General features: G+C 20.5%; 2 protein-coding genes across 3 annotated transcripts; one reads left to right on the top strand and one right to left on the bottom strand.

Moving 5' to 3' along the window:
- Window positions 1-5,833: 5,833 nt before the first annotated feature.
- LOC105367997 (F-box only protein 21) lies at window positions 5,834-9,727 on the bottom strand. Of its 2 annotated transcripts, XM_011506879.1 has the most exons (10): window positions 9,497-9,727; window positions 9,174-9,403; window positions 8,516-8,785; window positions 8,014-8,449; window positions 7,804-7,934; window positions 7,573-7,729; window positions 7,285-7,494; window positions 7,136-7,216; window positions 6,824-7,055; window positions 5,834-6,036 (listed from the first exon to the last, which is right to left on the bottom strand). In XM_011506879.1, exons 2-10 carry the CDS (start codon window positions 9,341-9,343, stop codon window positions 5,873-5,875), a joined length of 1,851 nt encoding a protein of 616 aa, XP_011505181.1. In that variant the 5' UTR covers window positions 9,344-9,403; window positions 9,497-9,727; the 3' UTR covers window positions 5,834-5,872. The 2 variants fall into 2 exon arrangements, with proteins under 2 accessions (XP_011505181.1, XP_011505180.1); XM_011506878.1 differs by having other exon boundaries at window positions 9,174-9,727.
- An 8,870-nt stretch (window positions 9,728-18,597) lies between these two features.
- On the top strand, window positions 18,598-21,358 carry LOC105368410 (tektin-3). The gene is made up of 7 exons (XM_011507420.1): window positions 18,598-18,708; window positions 19,282-19,533; window positions 19,995-20,230; window positions 20,374-20,483; window positions 20,574-20,666; window positions 20,846-20,956; window positions 21,064-21,358. The coding sequence occupies exons 1-7, from the start codon at window positions 18,635-18,637 to the stop codon at window positions 21,289-21,291; spliced, it is 1,104 nt and encodes a 367-aa protein (XP_011505722.1). The 5' UTR covers window positions 18,598-18,634; the 3' UTR covers window positions 21,292-21,358.
- Window positions 21,359-21,444: the final 86 nt, after the last annotated feature.

Genomic DNA, 21,444 nt, shown 5'->3' with positions numbered 1-21,444 from the left:
TAGCACAATTGTGATATTGTTTAATTTGTGATGCGTACCGCATATTTTTCTGCACGATTTATTTCAGGGTTAAATTAATATATTTTTGATCCATTATCCATGAGAATTTTAAATATGTAGGAATGTCGTTATTTTGTTTTTAATTTTTTCCAAATATTTCTGTATTACTTATGAGCTTATATTCTGATTATTTATAAAAAAAATACTTGTTACATATAAGTCTTTGTACTTTCAATATAATTTTCAAGTGTGTCATCTTTTCCTATTGACCTGAATTAATTAAAGAACACTTATCTTCATACTTCATTTTAATTCTATTTATAATATAATACAATATTATAGCCCTTTAAATAATGTATTTAATTAATTTTGTTCGAATAATAAACAAAAACTTTTAAAATTCTACAAATATGTCTATTATATTCTCTAAACGAACTATTAATTATATTAAACTATCCATTATAGTTTTAAATTATTTCATTAAAAAACTATTTTTTAAAACTCGTATATTGTTTAGAAATTATCATTTTAATTCTTAGAAGAAAAAAAAACGTATTTTTCCATTTATAACTGTAATAATAAATATATAAAATGTAAAATGTAAGTAATAGAATGATAAAAATGAAAAATTATATATTAAATTTATATATACAGTCTATAAAATTTAAGTTTTAATTATTTGATACGGATCTATTGTAATAAAAATTAAAAATAAATCTAAAATACCTATTTATAAGTTTTGTATATTTATCTATTAAGTTGATTGAATTAATTAATTTATATTTTATGTAATATCTAATTGTTATTCTAATATTGTCAATATATATTATCTAATTGTATTTTATTTATAATGGGATTTTCAAGTCATGTATTACTATAAATGTATTATGATAGGAATTGAATGTATATTGTTACGTATGAATTGTATAACTAAGAAGTACTAAAAAAAAATTTTAAAATCAAATAAGTCTCGTATATGAATAAAACAAAAATCAAAAGAAAAGAATTATAAATAATTTGATGACATAATAGTTACATTTTCAAATATATATTATCCATTATGCTATTTATTATTTTATATTAATCCGATCTTAATATTTGTCATACAATATGCAATTAATTTTATTATTTTTTATCTTGATTTCCTCAGGAAATTATATACCCTTGCAGATTTTAGAAATTCCTTCGGAGAATCATGATTGTATAAATATTGAAAAAATTGACGATTAATGGATACAATTAATATTTTTTAATACTTCTATTGAAAAATTTAATATAAATTTTATTTAAAATGAAAACCATATAAAATAAAATTAAATAAAAACCACATAAATAATGTCATTATTTTGTATGAATTGTGTGTTAATATTTTTTGTATTACAGCACGTTGCGAATAGAGGAGCTCAGAAAATGATTCAGTTAAAATCATAGAAACATGTTTCATATTAAACTATCATTCGTAATTTTATATGTACATATGCATTATCGTTCAATTTTGGTAATGAATAATTGAATTTAGAATTTGTAATAAACGATTCTCTAATATATTTATCAATAAAATAAAAGTCAAAATAATTCTAATTATATATAATTCTAATTATGTTTGTTAATGTATATTAATAAGTGTGAATGAATATTAGTTAAATGATGTTAATAATATTTGCTAAAGAACAAATATATAATATTATTTTTTTCTCCTTTAGAAAATAGCATAAATATAAAATAAAAGACTGTGTGTTGATTTTGCAAGTTTGTGTTCACAATTATAATTGAACGCAATATGTAATATGTAACATTCTATTATATGTAAATCAAGTTTGTTAAATCATTATAAGCAAATATATGAATTAGTAGAGTCCATAAGTAATTTTGACTGATTGGGATATTGTTGATGAGGCGTCAAATGAATTTACAATACAAATTCCACTATTTAACCAGAAATTTATTTTGAAAAATAAATCCCCTTAAAAAATAAAGTTGATACCAAATGATAGGAATTTTTTTTTTTTTTTTGCGTGATATTAAAATTTATATAGAGTATGGATTCATTTTAAGTATATTTATCACTGTAATTGTTTTGGAATTAAAATTTTATATATTTTAAACTGAATTTTTGATTAAATTAATATGTGTCGACTATATTAAGATGACTAATATTTCATTTCAAATATTACAACGATAATAATTTTCAACGCACATCTATTCAAATTACCATTAATAATATGACATTTATTCTACGTTCGCCTATGCTATTTTGATTATTTATTTTTGTACGGAATAATGCAATAATTGCAAAATTAATATATCGAAAGTGCTTCTAAATTTAATAAATATCGTTACACATTAATTTCTTATTTATAGAATATAAATTATATGGAAAGAAGAAAAGTTATTATAGTAAAATTTTCTCAATACAGAAATTTGTTTTCAAACCATTTATTTTATAATAAAAAGAATCTTCAGTTAAAAATATGTTAAATGAAAATTGTTCATTATTAATCAAATATAATTTTATGTAAAATATAAAATAATATAAAAATAAAATAAACAATTGGAAGGAAAATTTTACTGATATATATTGTAAGTTATAGTTGATTCTTTATTTAAAAATAATTTAAACACTTGTAATTTATAAATTTAATTAAATTAAAAATATATTTATATATAATTACAATATAACTGTTTTAATCAAACACTAATTAACTAGTCAGTATAGTGGAATATTAATAAAAACTCATGAAATAAGATAATTAAAAAAAATTTTCCGATATATAGACAAATTTTAAATTACTTAATTGTATTTTTATGTCATTTGATTAAAAATATATAATCTGAAGTATTGATGCACTGTAAATACAACTTTAATGTGGTCGTCTGTATTAATAAATCTAAAAAGTAATTAGTTACTCAGCAAACAATAATGATGAGACTAATTTCCTTCGACGAGGCCGAGGACGATGAGTAATATAATTACAGCAATTCTACTTAACATCACAACTCAAGAAAAAAAAACCTTATTGTAACTACCGATAACTGAATTATTAACGTTTAAGTAGCTTTTTTCTAATTATACAGAATAATATCCATTAAACAAAATTTATTAGATCAATATAAATTCAATAAAAAATTTGTAAATTAATTATATATTATACATTATATTAGATCATTAAATATAATAAAAATTTTGTTATAAACATTTATTTCATAAGCACACTAGCATTAATATCATTTTTACATTTATATTTATTATGACAAAATATTAGAAATTTTTTATTAAAAACTTCAATTTTTTTATTTTTATTACTTGTAATTACGTTGCTGATTATTTTAGAAGGAATCAGCAGTTCATATCTTCGTATTTATGTTGTTGAACTCATCATCGACATGCATGACTTATATCCTCCATTTGACATGAAACAATAAAGCGTCCGTTCTATTTTTAATATGACCATTATTTAGCTACATTTTTAGAAAATTTACTAATAGTAAAATACATACTTCTACAATATAATGAATTTCATTTTAAAATAAAAATAAAATAACACATTTTGTTTTGATTTTTTCGATTTCAAATATATAGTTGACAAGAAATTTTATTCTATCAGACGAAAAACTGAAAATCATTTTAATTATATAAGGACACAATGTGAAGCATTATACTTAGGCAAATCCTTATGTATAGAATCCGATTTTAATTTTAAATGAAAATAATGGTCTGCAATTACAATAATTCGACCAATTAGAAATTTTATTTTAAATCATCACGATATTTAATTACATAAATTAAAATATTATTTTCAATTGATTCTTTCAGTGTTCTTTATTTCAAGAAATATATTTATGTATAAAGACAATACAAAAATTGCTCCCATTTATATTAGTTGAAAAAGTATCGGATTTCGTCTAACATGTTCCAAAACGGTTACTTAAGAATTCATATTTTATTTATTTTATTGATAAAATTATATCAATTTAATAGAAATATTAATAATTAATAATAATAATGTGAAAGTTTAACAATATATACTATATATATATATATATATATATATATATATATATATATAATGTATTATTTTATATATAAATATCATGTATTAAATAACAAAATCTTGTGTACCTAATGAATATTAATTCTATAAATTTATAATTAATTAATTATAAATGATTTATTAATATAATAATTAAATATAACAAAGATTTACAGCTATATATTTAATAAAATTAATATATATCAATTGTATTATACCTTACTGGTATTTTCATTAACATTACATTAATGAAGATATTTCTTTATATATATTATTAATATATTTTTATTATATTATAAATGTATTTTATATGAACAGAATTCATAAATATATAAATTAATCAATAATGAAACGTTTATTTTTCTATTTTTCAAGTCTAGTACATCAATTTGATTCAATAAATGAACTTCCAATTTAATATATAATACACTCATCAAGAAATTGGTATAAAAAAAAATTACTTTTGTTGCTTGTCTGTTAAATACTGAGCTGCAGTTAATACAATGGAATATCTTATTTTTATTAAATTTAATTTTATTAAAATAAATTATTAGTCAATATTCAACATAAGTTTTTCTAATATTATTTTGTATTATGTAATATAAAATAAATCGTTAGATGCTTTATAATTTTATTATTAATAAATTCCTTTAGTATATAAAGATAATTATATATTATAATAGTATATTGAGATAATGCTTTAATAATTTAATATTTTTAGTAATATTCACCGATATTATTTAGCTGTCACTCGGTAATTATAATAATAAAAACTATTTGTTCTGTAAATAAATATAATCTTTATATTTTCATAAAATTATACTTACTTTGCACATTATATATTATATAGCTAAATATAAATATTGATTTCCAAAATTCTTAAAATTAACATAATTTTAGTTAAAATGATTAATATTTATATTGTCTTAATGTATCGATACTTATATCTATGTATTAGTAACTTATTAAATAATTTTTTTGTATTTTAGATAAAAAAATATATTTTGGTATCTAATTTCTAAAATAAATAATAAAATATATTTATCATGATTCATTAAAAGTTAACGTTAATAAGTAAAAAAAAATTTTCATTTTTATTAACTAATAATACCTAAATTATATATATATATATATTTTTTTTTTTATTATACATGTATTGACGAAACTGTTAAGTTAAAAAAATTGTTAGTTAATTTTAATACAGAGATACTTCAAATTTGATTTACAGGGTAATAAATTACAAATAAAACTGCTTAAGTCAATAATCAATAATAAATGATAAAAAAGGACTTTATTATTACTTATTTCCTTGATTTTATGAATTCAGTTTTTTACTATATTATGCAATATAGGGTTGCCCATTTAAACTAATGCCTGTTGTACTAAATATTTATTGTTATATTTTTCTAAACATATATAAAACTATATATATATATCTATAAATGTAGAATAATAATAAAATTATTTCATGTCAAACATAATTTTTGTGGATTCAATGTTTTCTAGAATTCAGAAACGAAGATGAACATATATTTAATTTTATATATGAAAGATATAAATATTCATGTTAAAAATTAAATTTCCAATATATCGTTCAGTATCTGTGTAAATTATTTTCTAGTAAAAAGTATGTATTATAAATATCTGAAAATTTCACCTCATAATGATTCATGATTTAAATATTTTTAAAATTTTTTAAGTCTATTGAATTCTCTACTCAACACTTTATTGAAGTTGAATAATATAATAAGATATAAAAAAAGGTTTGCTAAATAAAAAAAACATAATTTGTATTATATATCTTGAACAAAATTTAAAATGTACAAAATTGTAAGGAAATTTTACAAATATTTTGAAAGTAGTTTTTGTCGAACTTTATCATCTTCTGGATATTCTCTTGCTTTTTCGTTATTAGGCAGATAGTGAGTTCCATGGAACTCCACAAAGTATCTTCCCGTTTCAAAATGATCAACCCAACCAGGATTTGTAGTCATTACTAAATTTTCTAAAAATAAAAAAGTAAAATACATAATAGAAAAATAAAGACTACTTTTAAATTCTTTTTATATGTTAAAATATATTGGTAACCTAAACAACACAATTGTTAATTATTATTGTTAAGTATTATTGTAATATTGAAATTTGTATTATAAAAGGTTTTTGAGTAACCCTAAAATATAAAATGAATTAATATCATGTAATTAATAAAATTTTACATTATTAGTAATAAAATAATTTTAATAAATTACTTTTTAAAATTTTTAATTATAATTTCAAAAATTCTTGGAGCAAATAAAATATTAATAAGATGTTATATTTAATAATAATTTTCCTTGTAATTAATCCCTAATAACTTTTGATTAATATAATTAATAAATAAATTGCATAAATATAGACTAAGCAAAATTATTTTTTATTATATTGTAATATATTTATTGTAATTTATCTATTGTATTTAAATAGAATCTTAGTTCTTGAAAATAAATTCAATCTTATATATCCATCGATGAATAAGTTTATAATAATAAATTTGTTTAAATTTAACTATAAATTATTATTATTAGAATGAAAACATAATACTTTATAGAGCAATAAACCAATACAGTTGCAAATATAATGAGAATCACTTAAAAAATTTATAACGTTTATAAATAAATATTCATAAATTATTTTATATTATTATAATACTTTTTTAACAATATCTTTATAGATTGCATTATTAAAACATATGCAGCAAAACAGATTTTTTTGTTTTAATTATACGACTCATTATATTGATTAGAATAAAGTACCTTGTGCTACATACTGAGAAGAACCATCATCGGCAAACACACTATAAAAAGGCTGATTAGAGCCACTATTTAATTCTTCGACACCCAGAAATTCTATTATCCATTCGGGTGAAACTTCACATTTTAAATCCCATCCAGTTATAACACACATGTAATTATGCCTATGATGTTTCATTATCATCCCTATTGCATATTTGACTTCGGGCGTCCGCTTTTTCACTTCTATAATTTCCTGATTATAGTTCAATAAGAATAAAATTTATAAATTGATTTAAGAAATTTGACGAAAGCATTACATTACAATTAGCTTACTTCAGTTACAGAAACCATTTGATAACCCTGAAGCATGTGAAGAATGTGATTTGCTGGTCCTCTAGATGTAAGTTCTGATTCCTAAAATATTTTATACACTGATATGTTGACCATTTACAATAATATATTAAAATCAAATTTTTACATACTTTTTGTATACAAGTGAGAACAGTAACTAATTTTGATAAATCCATTCGATATAACATATAGAACCGTGCTAAATGTAAAATGACTACTGTATCGTGTGGATGTACCATGTGCAATAATTCAAGAGCAGACCGTAAACGGGCTGCTCTTCCATTCAATTGTGTACGTTGCCTCGCTGCAACCTCTAAATTGCTCACTATTCTTCCTACAACCTAATAAAACTTTTTATTTTCTATTACATAATTGATAGAAATAATTATACATAAATTAATTTCTAAATATCTTATTACATTTATAGCTGTTGATGCATTTTGTCTATCATATCGTTCTATTGGACACTTTGACACATCACCCAATCGAGGACAATTTCGTCGAGTTAGAAATTGACCACCATTGAATACGTCGATATAAAAATTTTCAACTTCATCAGGATTAGAAAGATTTGTACTAAAAATAATATGGTTATTTAATTATTAAAATCTTAGATCATTGATAACTAGCAAATAAAAATTAAAAAGTACTATTTTTCTTTCCATTGTAGTAAAAAATGAGATGGAAAAGTGATTGGTTCACATTTTACACCCATCCTTCGACAAATACTTTCAAAAACAATTGCTAAAGTAATGGATATACCATGTTTCTGTTCAAGAACCTATAATTATAAAAATCCTTAATACAATTCAAAAAAATGTCTCATCAATTATTAATTATAGATATTGTTATTGACATACTCTATTAATAAGAGAATTTTCAGAATTATAATACATTTCGTTATTTCCATGAAAACCTAATCTATTAAACATAACTTCGCATAATGCTGCCATAACTTGTTTTGTTTCCACAGTTGACCATTGATTATCATCAATGTTGTTCTCTTTCCAATAAATAAGCTGTTCTGGTGATGTTGTGAATAGCGGGTGTGAAGGATATTGCTCTTTGAGTACTCTTTTAGCATAATCAACTATGCTATCTAACATGCCACTTATATAGCTGTAAGAAACATGTATTTCTGGTTGACTCCATTGAGCTACAAGCGTAGCTCCTAGCTCCAAAAGTTGCTTTTGCGCAGGTAGTTTAATAAATTTGTGCCATTCATCCATTAAATAATTTTGTTTAATGTATCGTATCACTTTATACGCATAATATTTATTCGTTAGATTACATCGTCTAAAATATGAAAAAACTATTAGTAAAAAATCATTCATTACCCATTAATGATAAAATTTTATTTACATTGTAGGACATTCAATTATATTTATTAATTCATCCACTAAAAAGTGATAAGCTAAAGGATAAGCTCCTTTTTCTGGACGGAATAAGGGATCAAAGTCTTTAAACTCTGAATGTGAAAGTTCTTGTTTTTTATAATATTTTACAGGCATCAGAGATAGCTGATGCATCAATGCTTTTCTGCTACTAATACTATGTTGAATTTCATTTAACCAATTATTTATTTTACAATCTTTTTCATATTCTATATAAACTTCTTTTAAAAGATGCCACCTTAAAAATAAATGATTGAATATCATAATACATGTTATGATTATAAAATGAATAAGGTATTGTAAACAGTTTTTTTTGTTTTTTTTTTTGTTTTCTTTTGTTTTTTTTTTTTAGTTAATTTGTTATTAAAGTAAAATATATTTTATAATAAATTTTACATGAAAATATTGTTATGCTCAAAATTAGCTAATGACAATGTATGAAGAGAATTGTCTAAACTTATTCGATACAATATTTTTACAGATAATACTAATTTAGCTAACATACATTATCAAGTACCATGTATTTTCAAATGATGTAATCAAATAATATAATCAAACAATTATTTAATTAATGTTTAGTTACCAACTGAAATCATTTATAAAGTAATATTATTTATAAGTAATACCTTTGGAAAAATTTTGCTCTCCACAGTTTATTGCTGGCAAGTACAATTCTGTGTAAATCCTTGCATGTAAGAGCAAAATTAATAGCATCTTTAATAGATAAACTTTCATTTTCCAAAATGAGTTCAATAACCTCGTTGGGCAAAAATGTTATTAGTACGTCTTCGGCCATCTCAACTTCTCTAACTGCTTTCTGTTTACTACTTTTTGGTAACAACTGGACACAATATTCCTAACGATTAAGAAATAGAGTGTACGTGACGTAGAATCGAAGCCTAAGTATTAAAAAAATTGTTCATATCACATACACTTGCAATAAACTCACTGATGCGCCTCTACAATCTGAACTTGCACTTCGATAATAGACAATGACATGACTCTATGAGGTATTTCATACTTCATATATAGTTGTTTGTATAAACATATACAGTGCTGATACGCCTTGTTTTTGTAACGCATTAAAAAAATATAACAGTCAAAGTAAGAATTACTGCAGTATCTAATGTACGCTTAGTAATGGCGAAGTAACTGCCTTTGTATACGAGTGGGTACTTTACCAGCTCTCGATCGATATTTGAAGAATTTTTTTCATTTTCGAATATTATACGATAGGTGGCGCTCAAATTCTCATATTCTCTCACCTGTTGCATAATTCACCATAAGCACTATTGCTAATTAATATTATCTTTAGATATTCAACTCATTATTAGTAATAAGGATAATTATATGAGTAAAATTATAAAAACTTTTTTTAATCATAATTTGATAAAACAAACTTCAAAAAATAGTTTAAAAGTAAATTCAAAGCATTAAAAGAATTTTTTATTTCATTTGTATATTATATATAATAATTTTATTATTATTACGAATAAAATTGTACAGAATATAAAAATATTAAGGTAAATTGTGATAATAATTGCTGTATTTTTCTATTAAATATATTGTAAATGAATAAATAATTATTTATTAATCAAAATCTATCAGAAAAATTTATATTGTTACTCTACTTACTTACAATATCATATTTATTATATAAACATTGTTTTTTTCGACTAAGAAATCTTTTTTTTATAATGATTCATCATTAATAGATAATAACCGATATAACAATATATTATCCATTTTTATTTACCTTTTATATTAATTAAATAAACTGGACAAAGTGATTGAAATACATTGCATTATTCGAATTAATAGTAGTATTTAAATAGACTAACACATGAAAGAGTTAACGCCAGAAAAAAAATTTGATTAACTAAGCGAGTCATACACCATGAATCAAAATATTCGGCATTGATTACTATTCCTATGTGATTAAAGTACGATATATTTTATTGCATGATATACACTACTGGTAAAGTAGTGTAACTCAACGAATGTTGAAAGGGAAGGGGCGGTAAATAATACATGTGAAATAGAATTTGGTTTACTTATTAAAAATAAAAATATTTATATATTATAGATAAAGTAATTTTTTTTATTATTTAATGTATAACTTTTAAAATTACAAAAGAATATATATATATATATAATATTTTTATTATTCAGCGATACGTTCATGTATATATATATATATATATATATATATGCATGCAGTTCATTTGGTTCGTATGGTATAAAAATATTCTCTAAATAGATAAAAAAAGGTATTTACGATTATTTATATGTGATTCTATGAATGCTTCTACATAATCGTATAAACATGTCAAGGATTTTTTTTAATATAAGGGCAAATAATACAGAATTTCTATAAACTATTTAGGTTTTATGAAAATGTTTAACATTTAAATTTTATTTTCAAATACAATTTATACACATTACTATTGCAGCCTATTACTTGATAATATTAATACAATATTTTACTTTTGTCATAATATTATTAAAATCTCACATAAATTGTGTGTGCGTGTATATGCGTGTGCGTTAAATGAAGTTAATTATATCATAAATAATATTATTACTAAGCCTATAATACATTAATTTATAAGTATGAAATAAATTAATTAATTAAATTCTGAAAAACCACAATTTTATTTAATATACATTTGATTATTTAGAGAAACATTGTACTTTAGAGATAATTAATCTGATCAATTACATAATAACATAATATTTCCTAAAGAATATGATAATTTTGTTTTAACTATTAATAGTTTTAAATTACATAAAAATATATTTGTCTAAACAGCTGATTCTTACAATGACAATTTCACATTAAAAATTGAATATATTCTTTATTTTAATGGATATAATTAATTTCTTTATTAGAAAATATGTATTCTAATATAATGAACATTAGAGTAATAATAATTTATATGTATAAGAAGTTATTATTATTTTATTATAATTATTATTCAAAATATGCGGATACTTTCATCAGAAATGATAATTTCATATTATAAAAAGGTTAAAATACAAAGATCTAGATTTCAGTTGAATACATCTTTTCAACATCATTATTTATAACATGAATATTATTATATTTATCTTCTGCTTTGTAGAAACTTTTGCGGTAAAATAGATACGACATTTTAATTTTCTATATATTTAATATTGAAATAAAGCTATTTACGAAATTATTTTAAATATTAATTTTTTTTTTTAAACATTAATACTCAATTTATACTTTTTAAATAAAAATTTATTATTTTACAGTATGATAAATACGAAAAAAATACTTTTAAATTATATTTATTTCTTTTTATTTAAAAATCTCATAATAAATTATTAAAATTAAAATTTCTCATTAGGTATTTTGTAATATAATATATAATTTAATCGAAATAAACATATTTTAAATTATATAAATAATGTTGTTCTACTATACGTGCAAAGAAATATATAAGTAGATATATAAAACTGTAAAATTAATTTTTCTTCATTTACAAATTTTTTGTTTTTCATTATTTTGTCTAATTCAGTATTCCTTGTAAAATTTAAAAATATATAGGTAAAACTTATTAATTTGTAAAAAATTTGTAAAAAATTAAACAATTGAAAATACATTAAAATTATATTATAAATTATAATTTTTTGTTTCAAGAAGCAGTACCTTCTTGTTTACAATAATATTCATACATGATTATTATTTTTGATAGAGAATAACAGGAACAGATAAAAGAACCCTAGATATCAATAATGCATGTCTTACTGAATACGGAATTAATCCAGGTATATTAAAAAATAATGTAGAATAATTAATTAATCAATTATAAATATAAATATTCTTTTATTTTTACAGAATTATATTATCAAAAAGAGGCAGATATTACAACATATAATAATGAACAAGTTTATTGCTTTGCTGCCTGTGTGTACAAAGAATATGCTGTTGTAAGACAAACCATTTAATAATCATTAAACTGCTTATAATTATAAATCTTATAATTTCTCTAAGAAAACTATAATATCAATTTATTTGTTTATTTATTGGTAATTAAAATATATAAAAACTACGTTGAATATTATGAATTTCGAACAGTTGTTTTTTACTTATTAGTTTGAAATTACATTGTTAATATTATTAATTTTTATTACAAAATAGCCATTGGAAAATATTAAAACAATAAATAATAATAGATGGGGTAGTTAAAATTGTTATAATTATTCAATTCTTCTGTGTAATGGTAAATTATGTATTTAAATTAAAATCTTATAGATAAATTAAATAATACGTATATAAATTTTAATAAACTCAGTTATTACCTTTTTGACAATTACTATTAATTTTTTAATCTTTAATATCTTTACCACAACCTAATATTTTAGTTATATTTATTTCAATGTTCAAAATGAATTTCAATTAAATTTATTTTACCGACTTCATTAATATCGTTTTTTTCAATAATATTTAAATTAAATGTAATAATGATGGAAATTTTTCATTATGATGTATTTAAAAAAATTGATTTTGCTATATAACTTTACGGAAATTCACAATATTAATATATATTAATTTATTTTAATTTTTACATAAATAATAGTATAATTGCAACCCATAAAATAAATTATAGGCTCATAATTAAAATATTACACTTTAAATGATGTAATGATAATTAAAGATTTTGTATAAAGTTTACGTTTTCTAACTATAAATAATTATCTTGCGCTTTTAAAACAATTTTATTTTAATTTTATCTTCAATTATACCAATCTATGTAAGTAATTGCTAAGAAAGAAATCAAATATAGATGAAAGAGTCTTAAAATACTTTTAATAATTATTAATAATTTTACGTGTATTATTTAGAATATTAATTCATTATTATAAATATATTTTCTAGATGAATTCAGACGGGTCGTTAAATATAAATAAGATAGAAGCTTATTTTGATGAAAATAATGACAAGGAAAGAGATATTTTTTCTCTGTTTATAATGAATGTGCTGGAGGTAAATAATATACCGTTAAAAATAACTGTTAATAATTATTTAATATATATATTTTATTATCAATTACTTTTTTAGAAGAAAAAGATTGCAAATTAGTACAGTGTATCTTTGAAAACTTAAAAGGTCACTGGTAGAGTGCTTCGAATTACAATATAATTAATATTTATTAAAATATTAGTATTAGCAATTCAATTGTCAAATTTTTATAAAAATGGGCATTTTTTTTCTCCGTGTATTTATTGTAATTTCGAATTAAATTATTTATAAAAATTATCACTTATTTAGAAATTACAAAATCTCTATAAGAACGATAGTATTGCTGTGTTGATAAGTCAATAATTCAAATATAAACATTTATGTGATACAAGATAATATTCAAAGTATAATAACAATGATGAGTTTATTAACAAATTTTTTAAATTTAGAATATTTAATTAATTGATTTCATTGCTTTTAGAATTTATTATTAATACTATTTATCAGAATATTTTAGATCAAGATAAAAATTTTAATAATTCTATTAATTTTAAATCTATTTGTGTCTAATAAGATTATTTTTTATTATCATTTTGATAAAATAACATAATCAATTAATTTGTAAGTAATGAATTAATAATAAACAAGTTTTTATAGAATTATTCGTCTCAGCGATTAATTTTACGAATGAATTAAGTTAATACTTTCTCTAATATTCATAAATTAGATAATTTCAAATATATAATTAATTTACAACAAATCAAAATGTTATTGTATCTTATACCTTAACAATTATTATTACTAGTTTCAATATTTTGGAGTAGAAATATTAATTATTGCTATTATAATTTCTACATTTTGGAAGTATCATTTACAAATCTAACTTTTAAAAATAGTAATAATTTTTAATAGTATTTTAGAATTATCAACATATTTATATTAAGAAAGAGGATATATATTATTAATTATTCTCCTTAAATTCTTATTTAAATCTTATTCAGATTAAACAGAAAAATAACAAATAATTCAATAAAATAATAAATATAAATATGTACGTATACATATATATATATATATATATATTCCATCAATTCCAATTATCTGAAAAATTTATCATCGTTTAAACGATTTATCTGCTGAATTAAATTACATTATATAAATATTTGTAAACATGTTTATTATACTTTATATATAAAATACAAAAAGAATAGTTTCATAAGTAAATACAATCCTTTGCATAACACAAATTTGAATAATATAAGAGTGTAAATCACTCGTTACTGTACATTAAAAAAAATATAGATTTTTCTTTTAGAAGACAACTAATCTTTATTAACATAATTTTGCATACATTAATTGATTGTAATTGAAACTAAAACCGATTTTAAATTATTGAATCTTTGTACTCATATTGGTATACGAAGATTATAATAAATATTTGGTGTAAATCATTAAAATTTAGTTCTAAGCTTTACTTATATAAATATAAATATAAATATATATATATATATATATATATATATATATATATATACATGAGCTGTTTTCTTAAAATATTAAAGACCACTTTATTAAAAAAAATTTGTTCTTAAATTTATTAAAAATTTATTACGATTTATTTATTTATTAAATGTTAATTAATCAGTTTTTTTTTAAAACAACAAGTAAACAGTTATAAGTCGAGAAAAAATAATGATGATTATAACAAGTTGTTCAAAAATAATAGTTTTGAAATTCAGAAATCAACATTTTTTATATTTATAAATTAATTCAAGTATTTTTATTATTATTAAATTTTTTAACTGCTTAAAGAATATTACCATAATATATATGTATGCTTATTTATTTATTTACAATGGTATTCTATGCAATAGTAATTAATGCAAAAATTAATCACTAATTTCTTATATGAAAATACATTAATAGAATCATTTCTCATTCTCTCATAATATTGACATAATATAGATTTCTCGATTTTAAACCAAATTTTTCAATTGATTTTATAGAGTTACAACAATAATATATATTGTTTTAAAAATTTTAATAAATAATTATTTAATAAATGTTGCTTAATTTTTTTTTTTTTTTTTTTTTTTTATAATAATAGTATATTTTCAAATTTATTATTAATCATTTGCTGAATAAATGTAACCTTGCATTATAAATTATTCTAATTGAATAATAAATTTTGAATTTAAGCAATTAAATAATTATAAATTCGAATGAAATTGATGGATAAATATAAAATAAATTAAATATGAAATAAATATATAATTATAGTTACTATTAAACACTTTATTATACACACCTTATACTATTTAACACTTTAATTATAAATTTGATGTATTATTCATGTACTTAATATCATTTTTAAGTCAATACAAAAAAAAAATGACTTATTTCATATATGATATTTTTTATATTTGTAGTAATGTAAAAAATAATAGTTCCGTATAAGATAATCTGCACTTGTTTGTTGTCAGAGCTTATACAATTTATAAATACTATATAATGTATCTATACAATATGTAATTCTCATTAAATCAAATAAAAAGTGCCGTTAATTTGTGTGAGTCATACTTAAACATTTAGTTGTGTACGTACACTCGATATATACTTAATAGCGAACACTGTATGCGGATGTGTTATACGTATAAAAGGAAGAGTAGTTTCATTCCTGATTTTAAACGTTGTGAATAATTCGTAACAACCAATCTGAAAACTTCTACACTTGCAATTACTCTCCTATTTTCTTTATAATTCCATATAATATGAAGATTATTAGTATGATTATGGTTATTTGTATTATTGGAGCTTATTCGGTTAGTATATAAAAATATAATTTTTACTAATTCCATATTAATATATAAAAATAATATTAAAAGTCTACTTTTTTATTTTATCATATAATAATTTATGTAATTAAATGATATAAATGTAGAATTTAGATCATGAGTTGAAAAATTTGAAATGATCTTGAGAAAGATTTTGAATGTTTTGTAATTTACACAAATTTTAAATTCATTGAAAAAATGATTAATTTTCGATAAAAAGTTATAATTACTTATTATATAACCTTTATAATTTATTTTAAATCAAATTATCAGATTTTTATATGGATTTGTTATAGTTTTTAAAAATATTTAACTAGCCAAACCGACTAAACCGTGATTTTTTATCGAGTTTTTGATTTAAATAAATTTTATTACACGTGCACTTAACATGCATTTATTTAAAAAATGTAATTATTTACAAAATATAATCGGATATCATGTATTTAATTTTATAATAATAATATATCAATGCAATTTAATATTTCAGGCAAGCTTGACTAATGAACAAAAAGTAAAATTAAGAAAATACATAGATAATTGTGTTACTGAAGTTGGTGTTGATAAAGGTGAGATTTTCATTTATAAAATTAATAACTGTGTATATTGATATTTATATTATACAAATATTAGTACATAATATATAAATAAGCTGTGGGCTTATTACTTTATGAATTCATTTTAAAAACATTACAACTCTCAACTAATATATAAAAATTTATTTTTAATTTATAAAGCTGTATTTATAATAATTAATCAATGATCTTACATGTATTTTCAAAAATTTTAGCCGTTATCAATAGCATCTTGAGAGGTGAACAATTTCATCGTAATGAAAAAGTTAACTGTTTTGCTTCATGTTTGTTAAAAATGATTGGATTGGTAAGTATATTCCTGTCAACACATTATAGACTATTCGATATTTTAGAACAATGACAGCTTACAAAAAGAAAGTATTATTTACGCTTTAAAAATTGTAGCTTGAAATTGATTTATTATAGCATAAATAATTGATTATGAGCTATAGCTGAATTATTGTCTAAATTCTTAATTTACATCAATTTATATTATTTATATTATATAAAGTTATAACATACTATAAAATTTTAATGAATGCTTTGAATGTTGAACGTAAGTTTGAACATTGTATTTATAAAATCCATATAATATTATAAGACTATATTGCTATGTACTGAATTAATGTATTAAAAGAAGCATATATTGTATAGTTGCACGATGATGGAAAACTAGATGAAGACATAATTCGCAAGAAAGTAGCCGATAGTAATATTAATATTAATCAAGCCAATGCGGTTATGAACAAATGTAAAAATTTAAGTAAGTATTTTCATTCTCTGAAGAGCTCCCACCAACATTTTCATTTATTAATCGTTGGCCTTTGTTCCAGGAGGTAAAGATACATGCGAAACCGGTGGTTTAATTTTAGATTGTTTCATCACACACAAAACCTTTTCTATTTTAAAGTAAGAATTACTAAATAAAGGATAAACAAATTTTTCTAATTAGAAAAAAGTAGTATTTAGTACACTTTTGAATGTATGTGAGTTGAAGAAATATTTAAATAAACAATTGTCGTTAAATAATTTGAAAGAATTTTGTCTTGTTTACATATATATATATATATACATTAATGTTTAAAAACATTAATATTTTTTAAAAAATTTCGCTTCATCGTTAATAAATAGTTATATATACATATATTTCACAAAATTACAATAAATATATCAATTTGTGTTTAAAATATGTAAATAGTTATGAAATATTTTGCTTTATGTCTGTCAGAACATCAATTAAAAAATTTATTTAAAATATAAATACTAGGATATAATTATAAATAGAATAAAATTATTAATATTTATAATGTGAAATATATACATTCTAATACTATTTCATTGTGAGTGATATTGTAATGAAGTCATGATGAGTTAATAAATATTATTACAAAAATCATTGGACAAATCATTGTACTAAAAAATGTTTCATATAAAAATTTAGAAGTATACTTCGATTTTTATCTTAATTATTACGTGAACAATTATACATTATAACTATTTTAAAATAATATTTTTAATAATATTTTTAATTTATGTTATTTGTCACAAAAACAAATTTTAACTTAAAACTTAGAAAACATGAACAAATTTATTAAAATATATATGTATACAGTAAAATTGATTATATGACATTTTGAATCGTTGATACCTAACCTTCAATAAAATTTATTGTAATAAATATTTAAGATAAAATGGCTTTATTTACATCTAAAAATTATCCGTGGAAATTAATAGCAGAAGATGAAACAATCGCAACATTTAAAGTGTAAGCTTTTTTGAATTAATACATTTTATGTTATTGATCGAAATGGATAAAAATCAATTAATCAACAATTTGGGTTAATAAATGTATTATAATCTTCAAAATATAAAATAACTTATTTTACATGCTTTATAATTAATATTTCTTTTTTTTTTCAATACTGTTATTATCATTTTCAACAAGAAAATAATGGATTATAATATTAAATGATCGAAAATTAGAGTTATTAATTTTCATTATACTGTACTTATGTTGTACTGTAATATAAACCAAAGCCATTATTGAAAATACAAATTAGAAATTCAAGATTTAATTATTGTTGTCGAAAAAATGCTAAGCACTTTCAAAATTAGAAGCACGACTCAATAATAGAAATGACACTAGAAATTTACACTTTAAAAAAAAAACATATTCTAAAGTGGATAAAGAGGAGAAGTTAATTCAATAATTATTGTAATATAAATTATTGTTCTACAAGACCGTTCAATACTTCAATGTTAACATCTGATTTCTAATGATTCGGTATTCATTACCATCAGTACCATCGATAATTGATTAAATAAATCTTTTCCTCAGACCATCGTATCCAATAACCAGTCAAAGTGTAATTCCTTGCTATGTTCCTGATGACATGAATACAATTCCTTTAAAATTCCCAAGCATAATAATGGGCTTCGATCGTCATCCCATTCATGTTGCACGTTCTGCACTTGGAATAAAATATACAGCTATGAAATCAGTAGAGAATCAAAATTATCTGACAGATCAAGTATCTTCAATTCTTAAAAGTTCTCAAGTAATAGGAAAAAATTTAGACAATTTAATTAGGTATTGATATAGTGTAATTTTCATTATTTTCGCATTAATATAACGTCTGAAGTTTATTTCTAAAATATAGATGTAAATTATATAAAAAAAATAAATAAATAATAATAATATAAACGGCACTTTATATTCCTAATAATAAATAAGCCTTTATGAAATTACAATAAATATTTTTTCTTTCAAAAGTATATTATAAATGTTTACTATATAATTAATTATATTACGATTTATTTTAATTTACTTCAACACTATAATCATAAATATATTTAAATAGTGTTTTACATTAAATTTTTATTTTATTATTTTTTATTATTTAAATTTATCTAATGTTTAAATATTATTTTTATTATATATATATATATATATATATATATATATGTATAATGGAACATACTATACTTATGAATCATGTATGCCTTGTTTATGTGTGTAACGAATTTATGAGTGAAATTTATATGGAATAGATTGGCAAAAGAACGAATGGAAACATGCAAAAAAGTAAAAAATAAGGAAAAAGATGACGTATATCTAAAGAATTTAAAATTGAAGATCGATAAGATAACATTGAAATTTGAAGAATTTATTCTTGAGCATAAGGAAATGCAAAGTTGTAAACGTAACTTGCAAAGTTGCATTCAAAACATCGGAGTTCCATTACATATTTCTGCCGAATGTCTTCATCATCGAGAAACTAGATGCAGTTGAGTACTACTGATTATATTTCAATTTAAATGTTGAGTTTTTAAACTTCATACATTAAAATTAAGTAATTATATTTTATTTTATATTAATATACAAGTTAAAGTAATTGCTTAAAATAATTTATTTATATATAATGATTAGAAAATGAAAAGATTAATGATAAGGTGGAGAAGATGCTTATGAAAGAAAGTGTTGAATTTCGCCAAAATCAGCAGTATTTAGAAAAATATTTGCAGCAGTGTGAAACTAATGTAAAAATATTTACTCAATAATTAAAATTTATTTGAATTATTTATAAATGCTCGTTTTTATTATTATTATTATTATTATTATTATTACAGTTAATCAAGGGAAGAAAAATTCAAAGTGAATTAGAAAATATAATAAAAAATATACAATGGAATCTATTTACTAATTTGCCAACTGAGGAAATAAAAATGTTAGATTTAATTATATTACCGAATCATATTGATAATAATCTTTTGAATTTGACTAATGTAGGTTTTTGGAATCAAAAATATGCACAGAACATTATGAATCACTGTTGGAAAAATTATATACCATAAATACTGAATCATTAGATTTAAGAAATAAAATAAAAATTGATATGGACGAGATTATTGAAAATATTAATCAGATATGGAATAAAACTAATAAAGCTTTCTTAGAAAATTGCATCCAATTGAAAACAGCTAGAGACGAAACCAGTTCTTATTTAGAAAAGGTATTTGGATTAATAAGGAAATGTATGATTTTTGTTTGTTTGTTTGTTTGTTTTTTTTTTTTTTTTTTTAATTTAGATTTTATTTTCATTTACATTTTACAATACAGGTGAAGAATGAAATATTTCATGTGGAAACGAACTTAAAATATTTAAAGACCAATAAAGAATCCCACAATGAATTGCAACAAGCTGAAAATCAATTAGAATCCTTATTAAAAGTAAAAAACAATCTTGAACTTGAACATTGGATAAAAATAGAAACGCTTTTTATCGACGAACAAAAATGTATGTCACTCAGAAGGTGCTATCCAAAATCAATAATTACGAATTATTAAGTTTCCTTGTTTATTTTAATTTCGTTTACTTGTTTATGTAACTATTTAGTGAAATTATTTTATTAATATGAATCTGTTTCATCCATAACAAAATTGTATTTAACAGTATTTGCTTGATTCATCGTTTTTAAAAACGATGAAATAAAGTACCAA

Source organism: Ceratosolen solmsi, unplaced genomic scaffold, assembly GCF_000503995.2.
Source record: "Ceratosolen solmsi marchali unplaced genomic scaffold, CerSol_1.0 scaffold6, whole genome shotgun sequence".
Taxonomy (NCBI): Eukaryota; Metazoa; Arthropoda; class Insecta; order Hymenoptera; family Agaonidae; genus Ceratosolen; species Ceratosolen solmsi.
The sequence above is the reverse complement of the archived record's forward strand: the minus strand, read 5'-3'. Positions and strand labels throughout refer to the sequence as shown.

Coding starts and splice junctions, on each gene's coding strand:
- LOC105368410 (XM_011507420.1), top strand. CDS start 18,635: ATGGCTTTATTTACATCTAAAAATTATCCGTGGAAATTAATAGCAGAA. Junction 20,484..20,573: donor TGCAGCAGTGTGAAACTAAT/GTAAAAATATTT, acceptor TTATTATTACAG/TTAATCAAGGGAAGAAAAAT. Junction 20,667..20,845: donor ATTTGCCAACTGAGGAAATA/AAAATGTTAGAT, acceptor ATTGATATGGAC/GAGATTATTGAAAATATTAA.
- LOC105367997 (XM_011506878.1), bottom strand. CDS start 9,343: ATGGCCGAAGACGTACTAATAACATTTTTGCCCAACGAGGTTATTGAA. Junction 7,730..7,803: donor CTACAATGGAAAGAAAAATA/GTACTTTTTAAT, acceptor TATTATTTTTAG/TACAAATCTTTCTAATCCTG. Junction 6,037..6,823: donor TTCTCAGTATGTAGCACAAG/GTACTTTATTCT, acceptor TTTTATTTTTAG/AAAATTTAGTAATGACTACA.